The sequence below is a fragment of the Anolis sagrei genome, chromosome 4 (genome assembly GCF_037176765.1).
Source record: "Anolis sagrei isolate rAnoSag1 chromosome 4, rAnoSag1.mat, whole genome shotgun sequence".
Lineage (NCBI taxonomy): Eukaryota > Metazoa > Chordata > Lepidosauria > Squamata > Dactyloidae > Anolis > Anolis sagrei.
In genome coordinates this window covers 44,123,521-44,142,696 of record NC_090024.1, presented here as the reverse complement: position 1 = coordinate 44,142,696, position 19,176 = coordinate 44,123,521, and the positions used below count along the sequence as shown (strand labels likewise).

The 19,176-nt window shown below is 43.8% G+C and overlaps 1 protein-coding gene across 1 annotated transcript; it reads right to left on the bottom strand.

The window, feature by feature from the left end:
• Positions 1-1,084: 1,084 nt before the first annotated feature.
• Positions 1,085-18,087, bottom strand: PRDM14 (PR/SET domain 14). The gene is made up of 7 exons (XM_067467034.1): positions 17,589-18,087; positions 13,749-13,805; positions 13,478-13,635; positions 12,489-12,759; positions 8,269-8,471; positions 2,079-2,180; positions 1,085-1,327 (listed from the first exon to the last, which is right to left on the bottom strand). Exons 1-7 carry the CDS (start codon positions 18,085-18,087, stop codon positions 1,085-1,087), a joined length of 1,533 nt encoding a protein of 510 aa, XP_067323135.1.
• Positions 18,088-19,176: the final 1,089 nt, after the last annotated feature.

Below are 19,176 nucleotides of genomic sequence, written 5' to 3'. Positions count from 1 at the left end.
ATTTTTAAATTTAGTTTAGTTTGAAATTCAGTGTCAGAGCCTGAAAAGTGCAATATTGGAAGACAACACTTCTTTCCCCCATGCAAGTTTCTTTTACAGTTCCTCTCACATTAATGCCATGAAAACTGGGAGGTAGTGGTATAGCCTCCATTCACTCAAAGTAGCAGGACAAGATAAAGGAAAATAGTCCAGCTAAAATGCATGTGAATTCATAAGAACCAGAATAAAATTTTAAATGGTAGAGACCAGCTCAACTCATCCTATATGAAACAGCTGCATTTCTTTGCAAAAGGGACCAAGATCCACCAGAGATTTCCCTTGTTGGCAGCATTCAGGGTGGTTTTCTCAGTTTTTCCCTCTCTTGATATAAGGAGAAATCAGCCAAAACCATCAGCAACCCACAAACCAACAGGAGTATCCCAGTAATAAATTCATTTGAATGGTGTGACTCCAAATGACTGAACTTAAAAAGGGCCTCCAAAAGCCTCTCCATTTTGTCGAAGGCTTTCATGGCCAGAATCACTCGGTTGTTGTGTGTTTTCTAGTCTGTATGGCCATGTTTCAGAAACATTCTCTCCTGAAATTTTGCCTGAATCTGTGGCAGGCATCCTGGCAACTCTGGTGAAACGTCAGGAGATAACGCTTCTGGAAAATGGCCATACAGCACGGAAAACACACAACAACTCTCAAATTGTTTCCCTTGCTCTTTTAACAGGTTAAGTTAATAATACATTTCCTAAGGAACATTCTTCTTTTTGATATCAGCAACAAGGAGTCAAGTCGAATGATACAATGATCCACTAATGTGGTGGGAAGCAAGAAGGGAATAATCACAGCCAGGGAAATGCACTTCCATCTGAAATAGGCATGGCACTGGAAACATGGGTAGAATAGCTGTTGGCCAAAAATTGCATTTCATTTTGATGCGGAACCTTAGGATTGTTTTTTAGTCTTTTGCTGATTTGTTTTACTGAGAGGTGAACATCAGATTCTGAAATTCTAATGGCCGTTGAAAAGGTAGCACTATTTTAAAACATCCAGTTGCAACACAAAGAGGAAGACAGAAATAGCAAAGCTCCAGGTGTTAGTTTGCCGTCTGAATCGATGCATGGAACTTTGTATGGAAGCGGAATTCATCTGGCTCTAAGAACGTTTTACCACACACCGTGCAAGTGCGAGACTTGTCTTTAGTATTGTGTGTGCGCCGTACATGACTGTCATGGGCAGCGTGTGAAGCAAATGCTTTGCCGCAGTGTTTGCACTTAAAGGGTTTCTCTCCAGAATGCTGGCGGATGTGAGTACGCAGGATGCTGGAAGCAGTGAATGCCTGTTGGGAATCAATGGAAAGGGAAGAAAATAGAAGAAAAAATGAGATCCAAGTGATTAGGAACGAGAAAGCCAACCCCAAACCCTATAGGTATAGATAGGATTCGTTGCAAGTTCATACTGAGTCAGACTGCTTCTTGACAGGAAAAACTATGAGTTTGCAAATTTGATTGAAAAAGCTTAATATACTATTACTCTGTTCACATAGCTAATTTGAGCAAATCCCCACCCACAGATCTTAAATTAATAAACAGTTAACAGAGTTAGAGCCCCCAGGGGTGCAGCAGTTTAAACCACTTAAACATTTTTTGACTGAAAGGTCAATGGTTTGAATCCAGAGAGTGGGATGAGCTCCCACTGTTAGCCCCAGCTTCTACCAACCTAGCAGTTTGAAAACTTGCAAATGTGCATAGATCAATAGGTACCACTACTGCAGGAATGTAACAGTGCTCAATGCAGTCATGCTGGCCACATGACCATGGAGGAGTCTACAGACAACGCTGGCTCTTCGGCTTAGAAATGGAGATGAACACTGCCCTCCAGAGTCAGACACGACTAGACACAATGTCAGGAGAAAGCCTTTCCCTTTACCTTAACAGAGTTGAGTTTTCTGTATCACATTTAACAAGATGAGTACTAATCAAGATAGGAGCACAAAGTATTTTTTAAAAATAACATGGGGAAATAAACATAAAACAGAGCATAGCATTTTACTTCCCAAGAAAATAGCACTGGAATGTGACTGTCCTTACCTTGTTGCAATAGACACATTTATAAGGCCGTTCCCCAGAGTGTACCCTCATGTGCTTGTTTAGACTGGATGACTGCGAGAAACTTTTAGCACATATACTACACTGAAATGAGAGAAAAAAACATGTAATGGTTCTACAGCTATAACAACACATATATAAATTCATAGTAGCATTTGAGATGAACATACATAAGACTGCTCTGCAAACAACAAAACTGCAGCAACAGTCCTGATCTGTTGGTTCTGTGCAATCAGTATCTGTACAGTGATTCATGTATGGACACTGGATTTTAGAATCATAGAATCATAACAGTTGGAAGAGACCTTGTGAGCCACCCAGTCCAACCCCCTGCCAAGAAGCAGGAAAATCACATTCAAAGCAACCCAACAGATGGCCATCCAGCCTGTTTAAAAGTCTCCAAAGAAGGAGCCTCCAGCACACTCTTCAAAGAAAGTAAAGGAACATGTCAGCCCAAAACCCACACAAAAGACTAACACCTGGCACATGGTTATTGTTTTATCTATGCCTACTAAAGTAAGTCTATGTAGTTTCAAAATAATCAATATTTGTTAACACAGACATTGATTCGGATGTTGAGATTTGTTGTTGTTGTGTGCCTTCAAGTTGTTTCCAACCTATGTTTTCTTAGCAAGACTTGCTTAGAAGTCTGCCATTCCTTTCCTCATAGGTTGAGAGAATGTAACTTTCCCAGGGTTACCCAGTGGTGTCCTTACTTACTTACTTACTTACTTACTTAGGCGATCCCTCATTGGACGAGTAAGATGGTCTTCCGTTATGGATTTCTCTGTGGGTCCGTATGTGGCTGTGGAGCCCTATTCTTGCTCTGCATCTTCTTCCGCAGTGAGGGCATTGGTTTCCAGGTAGAAGGCGGTCCCGGTCGGGGTTGGCTTGACGCGCCTTCCTCCTGGCACATTTCTCTCTTTCACCCTCCACTCGTGCCTCCTCAAATTCTGCAGCACTGCTGGTCACAGCTGTCCTCCAGCTGGAGCGCTCAAGGGCCAGGGCTTCCCAGTTCTCAGTGTCTATGCCAGAGTTTTTAAGGTTGGCTTTGAGCCCATCTTTAAATCTCTTTTCCTGTCCACCAACGTTTCGTTTTCCGTTCTTAAGTTCGGAGTAGAGCAACTGCTTTGGGAGACGGTTGTCAGGCATCCGGACAACGTGGCCGGCCCAGCGGAGTTGATGTTGGAGGACCATCGCTTCAATGCTGGTGGTCTTTGCTTCTTCCAGCACACTGACGTTTGTCCGCTTGTCCTCCCAGGAGATTTGCAGGATTTTCCAGAGGCAGCGCTGATGGAATCGTTCCAGGAGTTGCATGTGACGTCTGTAGACAGTCCACGTCTCACAGGCATAGAGCAGGGTTGGGAGGACAGTAGCTTTATAGACAAGCACCTTGGTCTCCCTACGGATGTCCCGGTCCTCAAACACTCTCTGCTTCATTCTGGAAAATGCTGCACTTGCAGAGCTCAAGCGGTGTTGTATTTCGGCGTCGATGTTGACTTTGGTGGAGAGGTGGCTGCCAAGGTAGCGGAAATGGTCCACATTTTCTAATGTTACACCATTAAGCTGTATTACTGGCATTGGAGAGGGATTGGCTGGCGACTGCTGGAACAGCACCTTGGTTTTCTCAATGTTCAGTGACAGGCCGAGCTTCTCGTATGCTTCTGCGAAGGTGTTTAGAGTGGCTTGTAGATCTTCTGAATGCGCACAAACGACATTGTCATCAGCATACTGGAGTTCTATAACAGATGTTGTTGTATCCTTGGTTTTGGCTTTCAGTCTGCTGAGGTTGAATAGCTTGCCATCTGTCCGATAGATTATTTCCACTCCGGTGGGAAGCTTCCCATCAACAAGGTGAAGTATCATAGCGATGAAGATGGAGAATAGAGTTGGGGCAATAACACATCCCTGTTTGACACCCGATTCCACCTTAAATGGGTCACTTTGGGAGCCACTGCTGTCCAAGACTGTTGCCATCATGTCATCATGGAGGAGCCGCAGGATGTTCACAAATTTGTTAGGGCACCCGATTTTGTGGAGGATGGTCCAGAGAGCGCTGCGATTCACTGTGTCGCATGCCTTTGCAAGGTCGATGAATGCCATGTACAGAGGTTGGTTTTGTTCCCTGCATTTTTCTTGGAGCTGTCGTGCAGTGAAGATCATGTCCACAATTCCTCTGGAGGGGCGGAAGCCGTTCTGGGATTCTGGGAGGGTGTCTTCTGAGAGGGGCAGAAGGTGGTTTGCAAGGATTCTTGCGAGGATTTTCCCAGCGGAGGTTAGAAGGGAGATACCTCGATAGTTTCCGCAGTCTGTTCTTTCCCCTTTTTTGAAGAGGGTGATGATGGTGGCGTCCTTGAAATCTGCTGGGATTTTCTCGGTCACCCACACTTTTTCTATGAGCTGGTGGAGTTGGTGTGTCAGCTCAGGTCCTCCCTCTTTAAAGATTTCAGCAGGGATCCCATCTGGTCCACTGGCTTTGTTATTCTTCTGTTGGCTGATGGCATTGCTGACTTCTTCCAAACTAGGCAGTGCTGCAAGCTCATCCCTGGTTGGTTGTTGTGGGATTTGTGAGAGGACCTCTTCGGCCACGTTGGAGCTGCGGTTCAGGAGGCTTTGGTAGTGTTCTTTCCAACGTAGTGCAATTGCGTTTTGGTCCTTCAGGAGTTTGGTTCCATCTGATGAGCGTAGAGGCTGTATGCCATGGTTTCTTGGTCCGTAGATGACCTTTGTGGCTTTGAAAAATCCCTGAGCATTATGGGTATCTGCCAGGTGTTGGATTTCTTCGGCCTTCTTTGTCCACCAGATGTTCTTGAGCTCTCTTGTCCTTCTTTGGACCTCAGCTTTTGCACTGGCATAGATCTTTTTCTTAGCAGCACAGTTGATGTCTCTCTGCCATGCTTGGAAGGCTTTCCTTTTCTTGTCAATTAGCTGTTGGATCTCGATGTCATTTTCATCAAACCAGTCTTGATGTTTCTTGGCTTGGTATCCAATAGTTTCTTCGCAGGCTTGGATGATGGAGGTCTTCAGTTTGTTCCAATGTTCCTCAACATTTTCGGGGTGTACTGTAGGTAGATGGTCCTTGAGTGCTGTTTGGAGATGGGCTCGTCTGGAGGGCTCCTGAAGGGCTTGGGTGTTCATTTTGCGCCTTGTCTTCCTTCCTTGGAGTCTGCGCTTGGGAGCGATCTTGATAGCCATCGAGGATCGAATTAGCCTGTGGTCAGTCCAGCAGTCGTCAGCACCTGTCATGGCTCTTATTTATTTATTTATTATTTATTAATGCACTTGTATACCGCTAATATCTCAGCCTAAATCGGCGACTCATTGCGGTTTACAACATTTAAAAAACAATATTCAGTTAAAAGCATAAAACACATATACAGTACAAATTATTGGGCCACCAATAACAATCCTATGCATCTCATAACTGGAATCGTAATCCAAAATTCATCGTCCGTGTATAACCAATCCTTAGTCATCACAATTCGTTACAACGGATTAACCGAATGCTTGTTTAAACATCCATGTCTTCAATCTTTTCCGAAACACCTCAGCGAAGGGGCTGATCGTACCTCTATGGGGAGGGTGTTCCAAAGCCGGGGGGCCACCACAGAAAAGGCCCTATCTCTCGTCCCCGCCAGCCGAGCTTGAGAAGCAGGCGGGATCGAGAGCAGGGTCTCCCCGGAAGATCTCAAACTCCTGGTGGGTTCATAGGCAGAGATGCAGTCAGATAGGTAGCTTGGGCCGGAACCGTTTAGGGCTTTAAAGGCCAACGCCAGCACTTTGAATTCAGCCCGGTAGCTCTTGTGAGGAGCACGTCACGGCGGTCTCTGGCACGTGTGATTACATAGTCTAAGAGGTGCCAATGCTTTGACCGGGGGTGCTTCCATGATGTCTTGAACTTGTTTTTCTGGCGGAAGAGCGTGTTGGTGATGACAAGGTTGTGCTCTGCACATTTGGTGAGAAGCAGGATGCCATTTGAGTTGCTGTTTCCAACCCCGTCTTTTCCGATGGTTCCTGGCCACAGGTCGAAGTCTCGCCCAACTCTTGCATTGAAGTCCCCCAGGAGGATGATTTTGTCCTCCTTAGATATCCCTGATAGGACGTTGTCCAGCTGACAGTAGAATTTCTCCTTGATGTCTTCGTCAGCATCTAGTGTTGGTGCATAGGCACTTATGATGGTTGCCCGTTGGTTTTTGGCAAGATCGATTCGGAGGGTTGAGAGTCGTTCGTTGATGCCAGTGGGTGCTTCGGACAGATGTTTCATCAGATCATTTCTGATGGCGAAGCCAACTCCGTGCATTCTTTGATCTTTTTCGGGCAGTCCCTTCCAGAAGAAGGTGTAGCCTCCTTTTTCTTCCTTCAGCTGTCCCTCTCCTGCTCTCCGGGTCTCCTGAAGGGCTGCTATGTCGATGTTGAAGCGTCCCAGCTCCCTTGCAATGATGGCAGTTCTGCGTTCGGGGCGTTCACTGCCACTGTTGTCCATCAGAGTCCGTACGTTCTATGTACCGAAGTTCATTTTTCTTTTTTGGCCGCAGGGTGGTGACCCCACTGGACGCGGCAGTCCAGTCAGGGATAAGTGAGGCAGACTATGTTTAGGGCACCTTTTCTAGCCCCCTCCCCATGTGGGGTGAGCAGAGTGGGTCCTCAAAACGGCTGCTCAGTCGCGGATACAGCTGCCGAACTACTCAACTGCCTTGGACCTTGAGGTAGAACGACTGAGTGCGTACCCACCGCCCATGTGCCAGTCTGTGACTAGGGGCTTCCAGATTTCACAGTCCTGCCCCCGTCGCCACTCGCTGATCGCCATGGGACTTTGGTTGGTTTGTTTTTATTTTCTTTGGAAGACGCCTGTGCGTGGTTTTTTTTAATGTGTGGAGGTCAGTGCACAACTGATCAACACAGACTTCACAGAGTGAGGTTCCACTGGTGATGTAGTTTAACACAATGACCGTGGCTTCTCAGTCTGTTGCAGCCTTCTTCCGCCTTCGCAGCCGTTGTAACATGTGCCATGTTATCCTCCGCCTGCTCCGCCGTTGAGGTCTTTGGGTCTTCGGACTGTGCTTGGTCTGGGACCTCCCCCGCAGCCACTCCTGGGAGTGCACGACTCCAGTTGTTGTGCCTACAGGTTCATCGGAACACGCAAGCCCCCTCACCACGACAAGGTGACAGTCCATCGAGGGGGAGTGGTGTCCACGTCCGTGTGGGGATCTGAACGCTGTTTCCCAGTTCAGTAATCAAATCACTACACTATACTGCACCACTAGCTATTTTACCATTGTTTATTGTCTGGTAAACACTAGCTATTTTTACCATTGATTATTGACTACCCTCATGGTACAGAAATTCAAAGAAGGAGTATCTCTTTTCTCTATCCTGCTTATCTGTGAGAGCCTGGCAAGGAATGAGGCAACTGCATGGAAATTAACTTTTATATACTTAGCATTAGGATGCTACTTTATATTGATCAGACTATTGGTCCATCTAGTGCAATATTTTCAGTACTGGCAATGGCTCACCTGAGTTTGGGGCGGACATTTTTCAAATGTACTGGGTGACATTTGGAATTGTATCTGGGACCTTCCGAAGTCAGCAAGCCATATTTAGCAATGTAACTTGCTGAGTACAAAGGGATAGGATCGTACTCCGTTGTAAGAAATCCTCCCCTGCAAAAATTCTGAAGTCCTTCAAGAAATGTGCTGGTCTTTAAAATATGCCACTTGAAGTAATCGCTCTTTTATTCGCTTCAGCTTGAATTATTAAATTTTATTGAAGACATGACTAAAACTGGCAGTAGAGTAGAATTCTCTTCTCTGCATTTGTTTAAATACTTAATAATTCTTCTATCTGTAATTCTCAAATTTCAGATGTATGATAATAGTTATAAAGTTATAATAAATATACTGACTCCAGGTGCTTTAGTATTTACTAAATAGCAATTGCTGGAAACGCATGGCTTTCCAGGTATTGCAAATGCCTTGCTTATTCAAATGTAAAGTAAGGCAGCACTCTGTATATGCTTAAAAGCATTCTCTCTTCTGCTGGTGCTACTACTTCAAATGCTGCAAGGTAGGGCACACCCTTCCTGTCACCCGGAAGAATGCCTTTGTAACCAGTTGGCACCCTCAAAAGCTTTTGAAAGTATGAATAGAAGACCTACTGTGGCTCTCCTTACTTTATGAGGCCTGCGCTTCTCATGGACGTGGAGAATGTGGATCCTTAGGCGGTCTCTTTTTTCAAAGGATCGGCGACAAAGATGGCATGGAAACTTCCTGTCCCCTTGGTCCACACATCGCGTGTACTTCAGATGCTTGTCCCGATAGTATTTGTAGGCAAAGACCTTCCCACACTGTTCACATTTATAGCCCTCCAATGACTCTGTAGGGGTGGAAACAATATTTTTTCAGAGCCCAGTGTAGAAGGCAGAAAGTCTGAGTGGGAATAAACTCCAATAAATTCATTTGGGCTTCCTTCTGAGTCAAAATGACATTTTGAAACATATTTCGTTGAGAAGGTCACAAAATGGTATGGCTAAAATGAAAAAATAGGATAAATCTAAATTCTGAACTACTGCCATTCTGAGTTTCTTTTTCTGCAAATATTAAATGAAAGCAAGTTAATTTTCATCTCATCCCGAAATTGCCAATATTATTAAAACTATCCTTTTAACACTTGTGTGTGTGTATATGCCTTCAAGTCACCAGTCAATCTATGAATTTCATAGGGTTTTCTTTGGCAAATAAATACAAAACAAATAAGTAATACTCAAGTGTGAATCTACCAGTTTCTTCTACTCATAAAATGTCAAGGTTTCCCCTTGACATTCAGTCTAGTTATATCCGCCTCTGGTAGGTGGTGCTCATCTCCATTTCTAAGCCAATGAGCCGGAGTTGTCCATAGACACCTCCAAGGTCATGTGGCCAGCATGACTGAATGGAGTGCAGTTACCTTCCTGCCAAGGCAGTACCTACTGATCTACTCACATTTGCATGTTTTCAAACTGCAAGGTAGGCAGAAGCTGGGCCTAACTGCAGGAGCTCACCCCGCCCCCTAGATTCAAACCGCCGACCTTTCTGTCAGCAAGTATAGCAGCTCAGCGCTTTAACCTGCTGCACCACTGGGGGCTCTTCTACTCATAGTATATTATTATTTTACTCTGTCTTCAGTATTACAAAATTACACAAATGAAAGAGAAAAACAAAGTGTTTCTCCATTCGTTAAGCTTCACATCACATGAGGCTGGCTAAATAACTAATAAAACAAATGGGTTCCAGATCTAAACATTGATTAGGGACTGCAGTAAACTGGGAGTATGAGAGCTGCACAGTGCCGTGGTTTAGAAAATTGGACTACAACTGGAAACAAGGACTCAAAACCTTGCTGAGCCATGGAAACCCACTGAGTGACCTTGGCCATCTCTCTCTCTCTCAGCCTCAGACAAAGAAATCCCCATAAGTACAATTTCAAGGTCACCATAAGTCAGAAATGAACTGAAGGCATACAACAAGTCCATTGGGGGAAGTGGTGTCTTAATTCTGAGTTAACATATCCAAATTACATAGAACTCACTGCTGGTGTGAGGATTAACATCAAGAACTATGCAATATTAGCCATGTCAGAAATATTAAATATTAACTAGGATTTTTTAATTGCAAAAATGTGAGTCAAGCACTGAAAGATTTAAATGGATACAATGACTCAGCAAGGCTGCAGTTCAATATAAACAAGGCATGCCTGTTGCTTGGTAATGTCTCAGTCTGAGAGAGCTCTATGTGTGAGAGAAGCCTCTCTGTGTGAGAATAGGCCTTAGTCCCACCTCGGAGTTTAAGATCCTCTGGGGAGGCTCTGCTCTCGGCCCCGCCTCTATCACAAGTGAGATTGGCGGGGATAAGGAGCAGGGCCTTCTCAGTGGTGGCCCCTCACCTATGGAATTCACTCCCCGGGGAAATTAGATCAGCGACATCCCTCCTTTCCTTTAGAAGGAAATTAAAAACATGGATGTGGGACCAGGCGTTTGGGCAATCTGGCAGATAAATAAAGGACTACGATGACGGATAGGAATAGACAATGTGGAATGAAGTATGGACTCTGAGTTGGCGAACGCTGTGCATGAGATTGGCTTATTGACTGTGATATATATTGTTGTTTTAATTGTTATAACTGTTTATTAACTGTTGTTTTTATACGTTTGTTGTATTATTGTGTAGGCATCGAATTGTGCCATTTTGTAAGCCGCCCTGAGTTCCCCCTCGGGGGTTGAGAAGGGCGGGGTAGAAGTATACGAAATAATAAATAAATAAATAAATAAATAAATAAATAGTGTGAGGTAAGCCTCAGTATGAGAAGCCTCATGTGTGAAGCTCCAGTGCGAAGACTGGACTTTATTTTTGTCATGGAAACCTTGCTTTTGTAAATAGTGCAACTATATTATTTTGCTATAAAGAAAAGCCTCCTGTGTGTTTTTGTTCTTTTTATCACTTTGGGCTACTTGTAATGGGTCATGCTGCTACTAAGTTGCTCTGCTGCACATTTATGGGGAGGGTCTTTTGTTAATAATCCCACTCGCCCAACAAGCCATACATAAATGCTTATTTTATTTTTAGAGAGCAACAGAAATGTAAAAGAATATGGTAACATTAACAGGAAAACCAAAAGCAATTTTGAAATAAAAGATTATTTTTCCTAATTGGAGCCACCTAATGAAAGTCATGGGGACATATCCATATTGCTACATGCATTAATTTTACAGTAAATGTAAGGAAACCAAACAAGTTTTTCAAAACATCATGGAGAGCAAGTGATCACATTTTTCCAGCCATTTCCTGAAAAAGATCAGAAAGCAGCAGATGATGAATGAAATAGAGAATTTGAGAATTAAAAAAAGTTTGTTTCTAAACCAATAAAACTGCCATAGTGAGTTTCAGGGTGAATGAAACAGAAGCTTCTAAAATGCCTCCAATTTTAGCCCTGATTCATTCACAGGCTGCCTGCCTACAGGACATGTCCAAAAGAAACCATTGGCATGTTGCCTTAGGTAAAATTCCCCTGGAGTGAGAAACACTTTTTCCCTAGTTACAAAACAGAGTATGTTAATCACTCTCCTCTTTCTGAGCCATTGTGTCCTTAAGTAGGAGGACATACTGATTATCATCTGCAATTCTGCTGGAAAAAAGAGATATATAATGGTATGGGAGTGGTCACATTTTCAATTGGAAGCACCAGATTAAGTGTAAAAAAAAAAAAAAAGCACAAGCCTGGTGGGGTTGCCATTGCTTTTAGAATGAGGCTAAGGCTGTATCTACAGTGTAGAATTAATATAGTTTGACACCAGGGCTCAATCCTGGTGTAGATGCAGCCTTGGTCTCTTTCTAGTTGGAATAAAAGCGATTGCAGCCACAACAGATCTGTTTTAAAGAAGGATGCTGTGGTTTTTAATTTTGAATATGTTTTTATGAATTTTAACTCATTTTTTTAAAAATACCAGTGATATTTAATTCTGGGTTGTAGGTTTTTCGGGCTGTCTGGCCATGTTCTAAAAGTATTCTCTCCTGATTTTTCACCTGCATCTGTGGCAAGCATCCTCAGAGGTTGTGAAGTTTATTTGAAACTAGGAACATTGGGTTTCTATATCTCTGGAAGGTCCAGGGTGGGAGATATAAATAAAGCTAAAGTGCTGTCAAACTGCACTCATTCTACAAGGTAGATGCACTGCAGGCTACAGTTTTTAAGTTACCTGGGGGCGTTTCCAATGCTCTTTCAAGCAAGCAGAACTCCTTTGAGAACCATATAATGTGTGCATCCAAATGTAATTGATATAATGACTAATTCCAGAGTTTTGAGAAAATCTGGATTACAACTCCTGGCAGATAACACTATGTAACAATTTTTTTTTAAAAAAAGTCCTAGTCTGAAAGTGTTATTTCCTGTTTAATTGTGTGGTGCTTACTTTGAAAGTAGTTGTTATACTCCAGAAATGTTGTCTTTGTGGGTGCCACAAACTATGTTGAATTGGGTTGCTCTGAGTTTTCTGGGCTGTATGGCCATGTTCCAGAGGCATTCTCTCCTGACATTTTGCCCACATCTATGGCAGGCATCTATGGCAACCCTGTGATTCTGGCCATGAAAGCTTTCAACAATACATATCTTGAATTGGTTGAGACTATGAGCTATTTATTGAGAAATGTGCTACAGGACATCCTGCAGAAACAAAGTTTTTGCAGTTTAATAAGCATTTCCCATGCTTTTAGGGTAGAACAAATTACGAAATGACATTGATTGCCCAGGAACAACAATCCTGTTACATGGTTTAATAGGAATTGTAACTTGCCTACCCCACCAGAAGGCGTGGCCTCCCCTCCCTCCCTCCCTCTGCTTATAAAGAGGTTGGCTACTAACCTTCAGGGTGGTGCTGGGCACACTTGGCCTCCAGGGTGCCCTTGAGGCTGAGGGGGATGCCCAGGAACTGCAGGTACCCGTCACCATACCAGACAAGCAGCTCTTGGCCAGGAGGGATGGCCTTGCAGCTCTCGTAGTAGATCTTGCTCTGGCACTGGACTGCAACCAGGTTCTGCTCCTCAGGGAAACGGGCACAGTTCACCAGTGCCATCCAGTTGCCCGAGGCACCTTTGCCATCGATGAAGTGGCTCAAGTGGCCATCCTCGAAGATCTGGGGCAGGGAGTGAAGGAGAAGTAGACAGAGAACCATTCATCAGGAGTTGGGGAATAGGATCTATAGATCAGGCATGGATAAACTTCAACTCTCTAGAGGTTTTGGACTTGGCAGTTAGGAATTGTGGGAGTTGGAAGTCCAAAACACTTGGGGTGCTAAAGTTTGTCCATGCCTGAGCTATAGCTCTGCTCACACACTGCCCACAAAGATCAGCTAAGGATCCTCCCGCCAAGTCCAAAGTTGCAATCCTGTGTCCATGTGCGCAGGAGTAAGTTGGAAAATTCAACTTTTCTGGACTATCTCTCTCCAAAACCCTGTCATCATGTTACTGCCATCCTTCTATGGGCCTCATCACACTAGAGAGAAAAATCCACTTAAATCCAGTTTCTACTTCTTGTAGAATTCTGGGGTTTGTTGTTTAGGGAGGAGCCTTTAACAGCCTCCCTAAACTACAAACCCCAGAATTCTGCAGGAGGCAGAAATCAGATTTTAAGGGGATTTCTTTCTCTAGTGTGATGAAGTGGTATATCACAAACACACACCCTCTTATCCCTGAGAGAACCTCCCACAGGATGGTACCACATCCAGGCGTCCCCTGGGCAACGTCTCTGCAGACAGCCAATTCTCTCACACCAGAAGTGACTTGCAGTTTCTCAAATAGCTTCTGACACGATTTTAAAAACCCTCTTGTCCCAAGCAAGAGAACAGCAGGTACCTCCCACATCAAGGAGTTGTCATCATAGGTCTTGATCTCAGTGGTGTTGACAATCTTGCCCTGGAAAGGGCCGAAGCGCAGCCCTTTGGGGAGGGTCTGGGTGCAGAAGACGCCCAGCTGTGGCCCCTCTGGTGAGACCTTCTGCAGCACCGTCAGCCCTGCAGGCAGAAAGGGAGACAGGCAGCCAAAGTGGGTCAGAAGCATTCAAACCCAGATAATACAATTCCCCTTGCCCTTCTTCCTTCTCCATACACACATTTCATTTAATTACCTTCAGGAAGTTGTAAAGCCACTCTGTCCAAGATTGGAGGTTGGGTGTCCAATACTCCTAAAAGGGGAGGAAAGCAGAAAGAGCTCTTGTATGCCTGCCTGCTCAGAGCCACATCCCATGGAGCTCAACGGGTCATGGGGTATCTGCACTATTCTGATGCCTGGAGTGCATCTGTACTGTAGCATGAATGCAGTTCAACGCTACTTGAACTGCCATGGCTCAGTTCTATGGAATCATGGGTGTTTGACAAAGTTTTGAACCTTCTCTGCCAAAAAAAAAAAAAAAATACTGCTGGCTTGCCAGTCTATCAATTCCATGATTCCATACCATTGAACCATGGCAGTTAAAGTGGTGTCAAAGTGCACTCATTCTACAAGGTGGACGCGTCTCTGAGAAAGTACAAAATAATGAAGGACATCCAAGGCCAGATCTTTGACACATCAGAATAATCAAATCTCAAATTGTCTCCCACGCTCTATTTTTCTCATCAAGGACGAGAGGCATACCACAACCATACAAGTTCTAAAATTTATGGAGGTCTGGGATTTGTAGTTTGGTGAGGGACCTCCGAGTTCTCTGACAGTGTTGTCATTGAAGGGAATGTGCTACAGAATCCCAAGTACTACAAATCCCTGGCTAAAGTAGGATTGTCATCACAATTAAAGTGGTGCCAATGTCATAATAGTAGTAAATAAATATATCAAGACTGAAAACATTATTATTATTATTATTATTATTATTATTAGATACACAACAAGATGAGTCCACAGCAAACAAGTTCACTATGCTGGCTGTTGTATTGGATCACACATCGGACACTTCTAGGACTGTGTGATGTATTGGGGAATAATGCATGCATATCAGAGTAGGGTGGCCTTTTGTAGCTCAGAGATGGTAATTTTGTCAGTGCAGATTGTTTTTAAATGCAGGTCAAGGTCATTAGGCACTGCACCCAGTGTGCCAATCACCACTGGGACCACCTTTACTGGCTTGTGGCAGAGTCTTTCTAGTTTGAGCTTGAAATCCTCATATTATGTAAGCTTTTTCAGTTGCTTCTCATCAATTTTGCTGTCACCTAGGAATGCAACATCAAGGATCCATACTTTCGTTTTGTTTTTTCCCACAACCGTAAGGTCAGGAGTATTGTGCTCCAAAACTGTCAGTCTCAATAATATTATTTATGAATAATAATTCAAGTCCTGAATTATTATTCATAAATATTATTATTTATATATTTATTTCTATATATTTATATTTATTTAATATATTTTTATTTATATATTTACACTTATGTATTTATATTTATTTTATATATTTATTTTTATATATTTTATATTTATATATTTATATTCATACACACATATGTATATTTAACTTTTTATAGTTTTGTATATTTATATTTTTATATATTGTTATTTTATATATTTATATTTATTTTATATATTTATATTCATACACACACATATATATTTATACTTTTGTATATTTATATTTTTATATTTATAGGTTTACACTTATATATTTATATTTATTTTTATATATTTATTTTTATATTTTTTGTATATTTATATTTTATTTTTATATATTTACACTTATATATTTATTTTTATATATTTATATTTATATATTTATATATTTTGTATATTTATATTTTTATATATTTGCACTTATATATTTTCGAAGTCTTTTCTCAAGGCTCCAGAAAGGGTATGTTTCTTGAGCTGCATGTAGAAAGTGAGGAAGGGACAAACAATCTTGTGGCATTTTTTATGATGAACAATTTTCAAATTTCTGGACATTTCCTCTCCCTTTTGTCTTGGGGTATCTCAGCTGCCATCCTGTATCCGTTTATTGGAGCACAAGCCCCACTGTATTCCATCAGATGGCCTCTGAGCAAACATGTACAGGATTCACCTTCAACAGAAACTAATATTACATTAATTCCACGACCAAAATATTTTAGGAACAGGAGAAGAAACTCAGTGGCTTCCTTTCAGCTAAGTCATAGTCTGAAGAAGATTGTCAAGCTGAAGAGCTCTAGATAAATTGGTAACAGCAACCCCATCAGAAGTCATTACAGTATATTTGCCGAGGACTTTAGGGAGGGAAAGCATATTAAATTTAGCCGTAATTACAGTATTGATCCTCCTGGCCAATTAATGGATTGAACTACACAGGCCTGCTTCCTTTTAGGCCACTTAATAACTACCACCTTCCCACCCCTTCCAGGTTATTCCATTCCTGCGGGGAAAAGAGTTCTGATCTAAGTTCGGGATTGGATATATTTCTCCAAGGGTTGCTTACTAGTCTAGCCATTCTGAATTGCTGTAGGTTATGTGTGGAAAGTTGAACAGAGAGGAATCCCTAAGGCAGACATGGTCCAACTTGGGCCTTCCAGGTGTTTTGGATCCAACTCCCACCATTCCTCACAGCTTCAGGCCCTTTCCTTTTCCCCCTCAGCCGCTTAACCAAGTTGGACCATGCCTGCTCAAAGCTTTCCACAAACCTTCATCCTAAACATCTGTGTGCTATGGATTGCCTCCATCATCATAGTAGAACTTATGGCTATATTCCAGAAGCATTCTCTCCTGATATTTCACACATATCCATGGCAGGCATCCTCATAGGCTGTGAGGCAGTATTTCTCAACCTTCCTAATGCCGTGACCCCTTAACACAGTTCCTCATGTTGTGGTGAACCCCAACCATAACATTATTTTCATTGCTCCTTCATAACAGTAATGTTGCTACTGTTATGAATCGTAATGTAAATATCTGATATGCAGGATTTATTTGCATTCACTGGACCAAATTTAGCACAAATACCCAATATGCCCAAATTTGAATACTGGTGCGGTTGGGGGAAGATTGATTTTTGTCATTTGGGAGTTGTAGTTGCTGGGATTTAAAGTTAACCTGCAATTAAAGAGCATTCTGAATTCCACCAACAATGGAATTCAACCGATTTTGATAGACAGAACTCCTATGACCAACAGAAAATACTGGAAGGGTTTGGTGGGCATTGACTTTGAGTTTGGGAGTTGTGGTTCATCTACATCCAGAGAGCCCAGTGGACTCAGACAATGATGGGATCTGGACCAAATTAGGCATGGATGCTCAATATGCCCAAATGTGAACACTGGTGGAGTTTGGGAAAAAAAGATCTTGACATTTGGGAATTGTAGTAGCTGGGATTTATAGTTCACCTACATTCAAAGAGAGCATTCTGAACTCCACCAAGGATGGAATTGAAGCAGACTTGGCACACAGAACTCCCATGACCAACAGAATATACTGGAAGGGTTTGGTGGGCACTGACCTTGAGTTTGGGAGTTGTAGTTCACCTACATCCAGAGAGCATTGTGGACTCAAACAATGATGGATCCAGACCAAACTTGGCAGGGATACTTAATGTGCCCAAATGTGAACACTGGTGGAGTTTGGGGGAAAGATACCTTAACATTTGGTAGTTGTAGTTGCTGCGATTTATAGTTCACCTACAATCAAAGACTATTCTGAACCCCATTAACAATAGAATTGGGTGAGACTTCCCACACAGAACCCCTATGACAGAAAATACCGTGTTTTCTGGTGGTCTTTGGCCACCCCCCCCCCCCCAAGTTGAGAAACACTGGGCTAGTGCTCCCGCCCCCCCCCCCCCAAAACCAGGCCCGTAGCTACCCCAAACTATACATTCTAGGACTCCAAAGCATTGGAAGGGTTCCATAGGACTCCCACGACGGGAAGCGATCAAATGAATACTCAGGTACTGAAAAGAGAGGTATGAAACTGCGTTAAGCCTGTAGTACAGACGCTCCTTCCCCCTCTTTCGCCTCCTTACCGGCTCCGTAGAGCACCGCCTGCAGGTCCTGGGAAGAGAAGCAGTAGCCGGCGGGCGGGCTGCTGCGGGGAGCTCCGTCGGGGCCTCGTTGCTGCTGCTGCTGCTTCTTCTTGGGCGGCGTCCGGTCGGGGCCTCGGCGCCCGGAGGGAGGCTCTCTCTTGGGCGGCAAAGGCGCCGCGAAGACCGGCACCGGGCGGGGAAGGGGGAGGCCTAGAGCCGGCGTGGGCGCCCCGAAAGGGCCGGCGGGGCAGAAGGGGAAGGGGCCGGCCAGCAGGCCCGAGGCGCAGGGCATGGGGCCCGTCGGGAAGGGCTCCTCCGGGGAAAGGGCGCCCAGGAAGCGAGCGGAGGGAGAAGGAGCCGGAGCAGGATGAGGAGGAAGGGGCCCCGGGCCCACGGGAGCGCCGCCCCGGAGAAGCATCAGGAGGGACTCGCTCCGGCCTCCCACGACGTCGCCTTCGGGGTCTTTGAGAGGAGCCCTTTCCGCCAAGGAAGAGGCCATGGGAGGGGAAAGGGAGCTGGGCAAGGGGAAAAGGAAGGGAAGAGGAAAAGAAAGAAAGCCGCGAACGGGAAGGAGAGGAAGGAAGGAAGGAAGGAGGGAGGGAGGGAGGGAAGCAAAAGAAGGGAAAGGGGAAAGAGAGGAGGAAAAAAAGAATAGAAGAAGGCAGGAAACGGGAAGAAAAGGAAGGAATGGGGAAGGGAAGGCACGGAAAAGAAAAGGAAGGAGGAAGAAGGAAGGAAGGAAGGAAGGAAGGGAGAGGAGGAAAAAGAAAGAACGCAGGAAACGGTAAGAAGAGGAAGGAAGGAAGAAATGGGGAGGGAAGGCAAGGAAAAGGAAGGAATTGGGAGGAAGGAATAAGGAAAGGGAAGGAGGAAAATGTCAAAGAAGGAAGAAAAGAAAAAGGAGGAAAAGCAAAAGAGGGAGGAATAAGGGAGGAAACAGGATAAAAGAAAGAGGGAAGGAAGAAAAGGAAGAAAGAGGGAGGGAGGAATAAGGAAAGAAGAGGAGGGAAAAAAATAAAAGAAGGAAGGCTGGGAACGAGAGGAAGGAAGGAAGGAAGGAAGGAAGGAAGAAAGGAAGGGGAAGCGAAGACAAGGAGAAAGAAAGAAAGAAATAAGGGAGGAATATGGAAAGAAGGAGAGGAGGACAAATAAAAGTAAAAGAAGGAAGGCAAGAAAAAGGAGGAAAAGCTAAAGAGAGGGAGGAATAAGGAAGTAAAGAGAGAAGAAAGAGGGAAGGGGGAAAGGAAGAAAGAGGGAGGGATGAATAAGGAGAGAGGGGGAAAAGAATAAAAGAAGGAAGGCTGGGAACGGAAAGGAAAGAAGGAAGGAAAAGGGGGGAATGTAGAGAAATAAAAGAAGGAAGAAAATAAATGGGTGGGATGAATAAGGGATGAAAGAGGATGAAACGGAAGAGGGAAGGAAGGAATGGGAAGGAGAAAAAGGAATAAAGAGGAAAGGAGGAAAAAAGAATAAAAGAAGGAAGGCAGGGAACGGGAAGGAGAAATAAGGGAGGGAAGTAGGGAAGTAAAAGAAGGAAGAAAGGAAAAAGAAAGAAAAAAAGAAGAGGTAGAGATGGATAAGGGAGGAA

What these genes read in the sequence shown, in the direction of transcription:
- PRDM14 (XM_067467034.1), bottom strand. Translation starts at nt 18,087, where the DNA reads ATGGCCTCTTCCTTGGCGGAAAGGGCTCCTCTCAAAGACCCCGAAGGC. An exon ending in ACAACTCCTTGATGTGGGAG is followed by an intron (nt 12,760 to 13,477) that starts GTACCTGCTGTT and finishes TCCCTGCCCCAG; the next exon opens with ATCTTCGAGGATGGCCACTT. An exon ending in TGCCCAGCACCACCCTGAAG is followed by an intron (nt 8,472 to 12,488) that starts GTTAGTAGCCAA and finishes CCACCCCTACAG; the next exon opens with AGTCATTGGAGGGCTATAAA.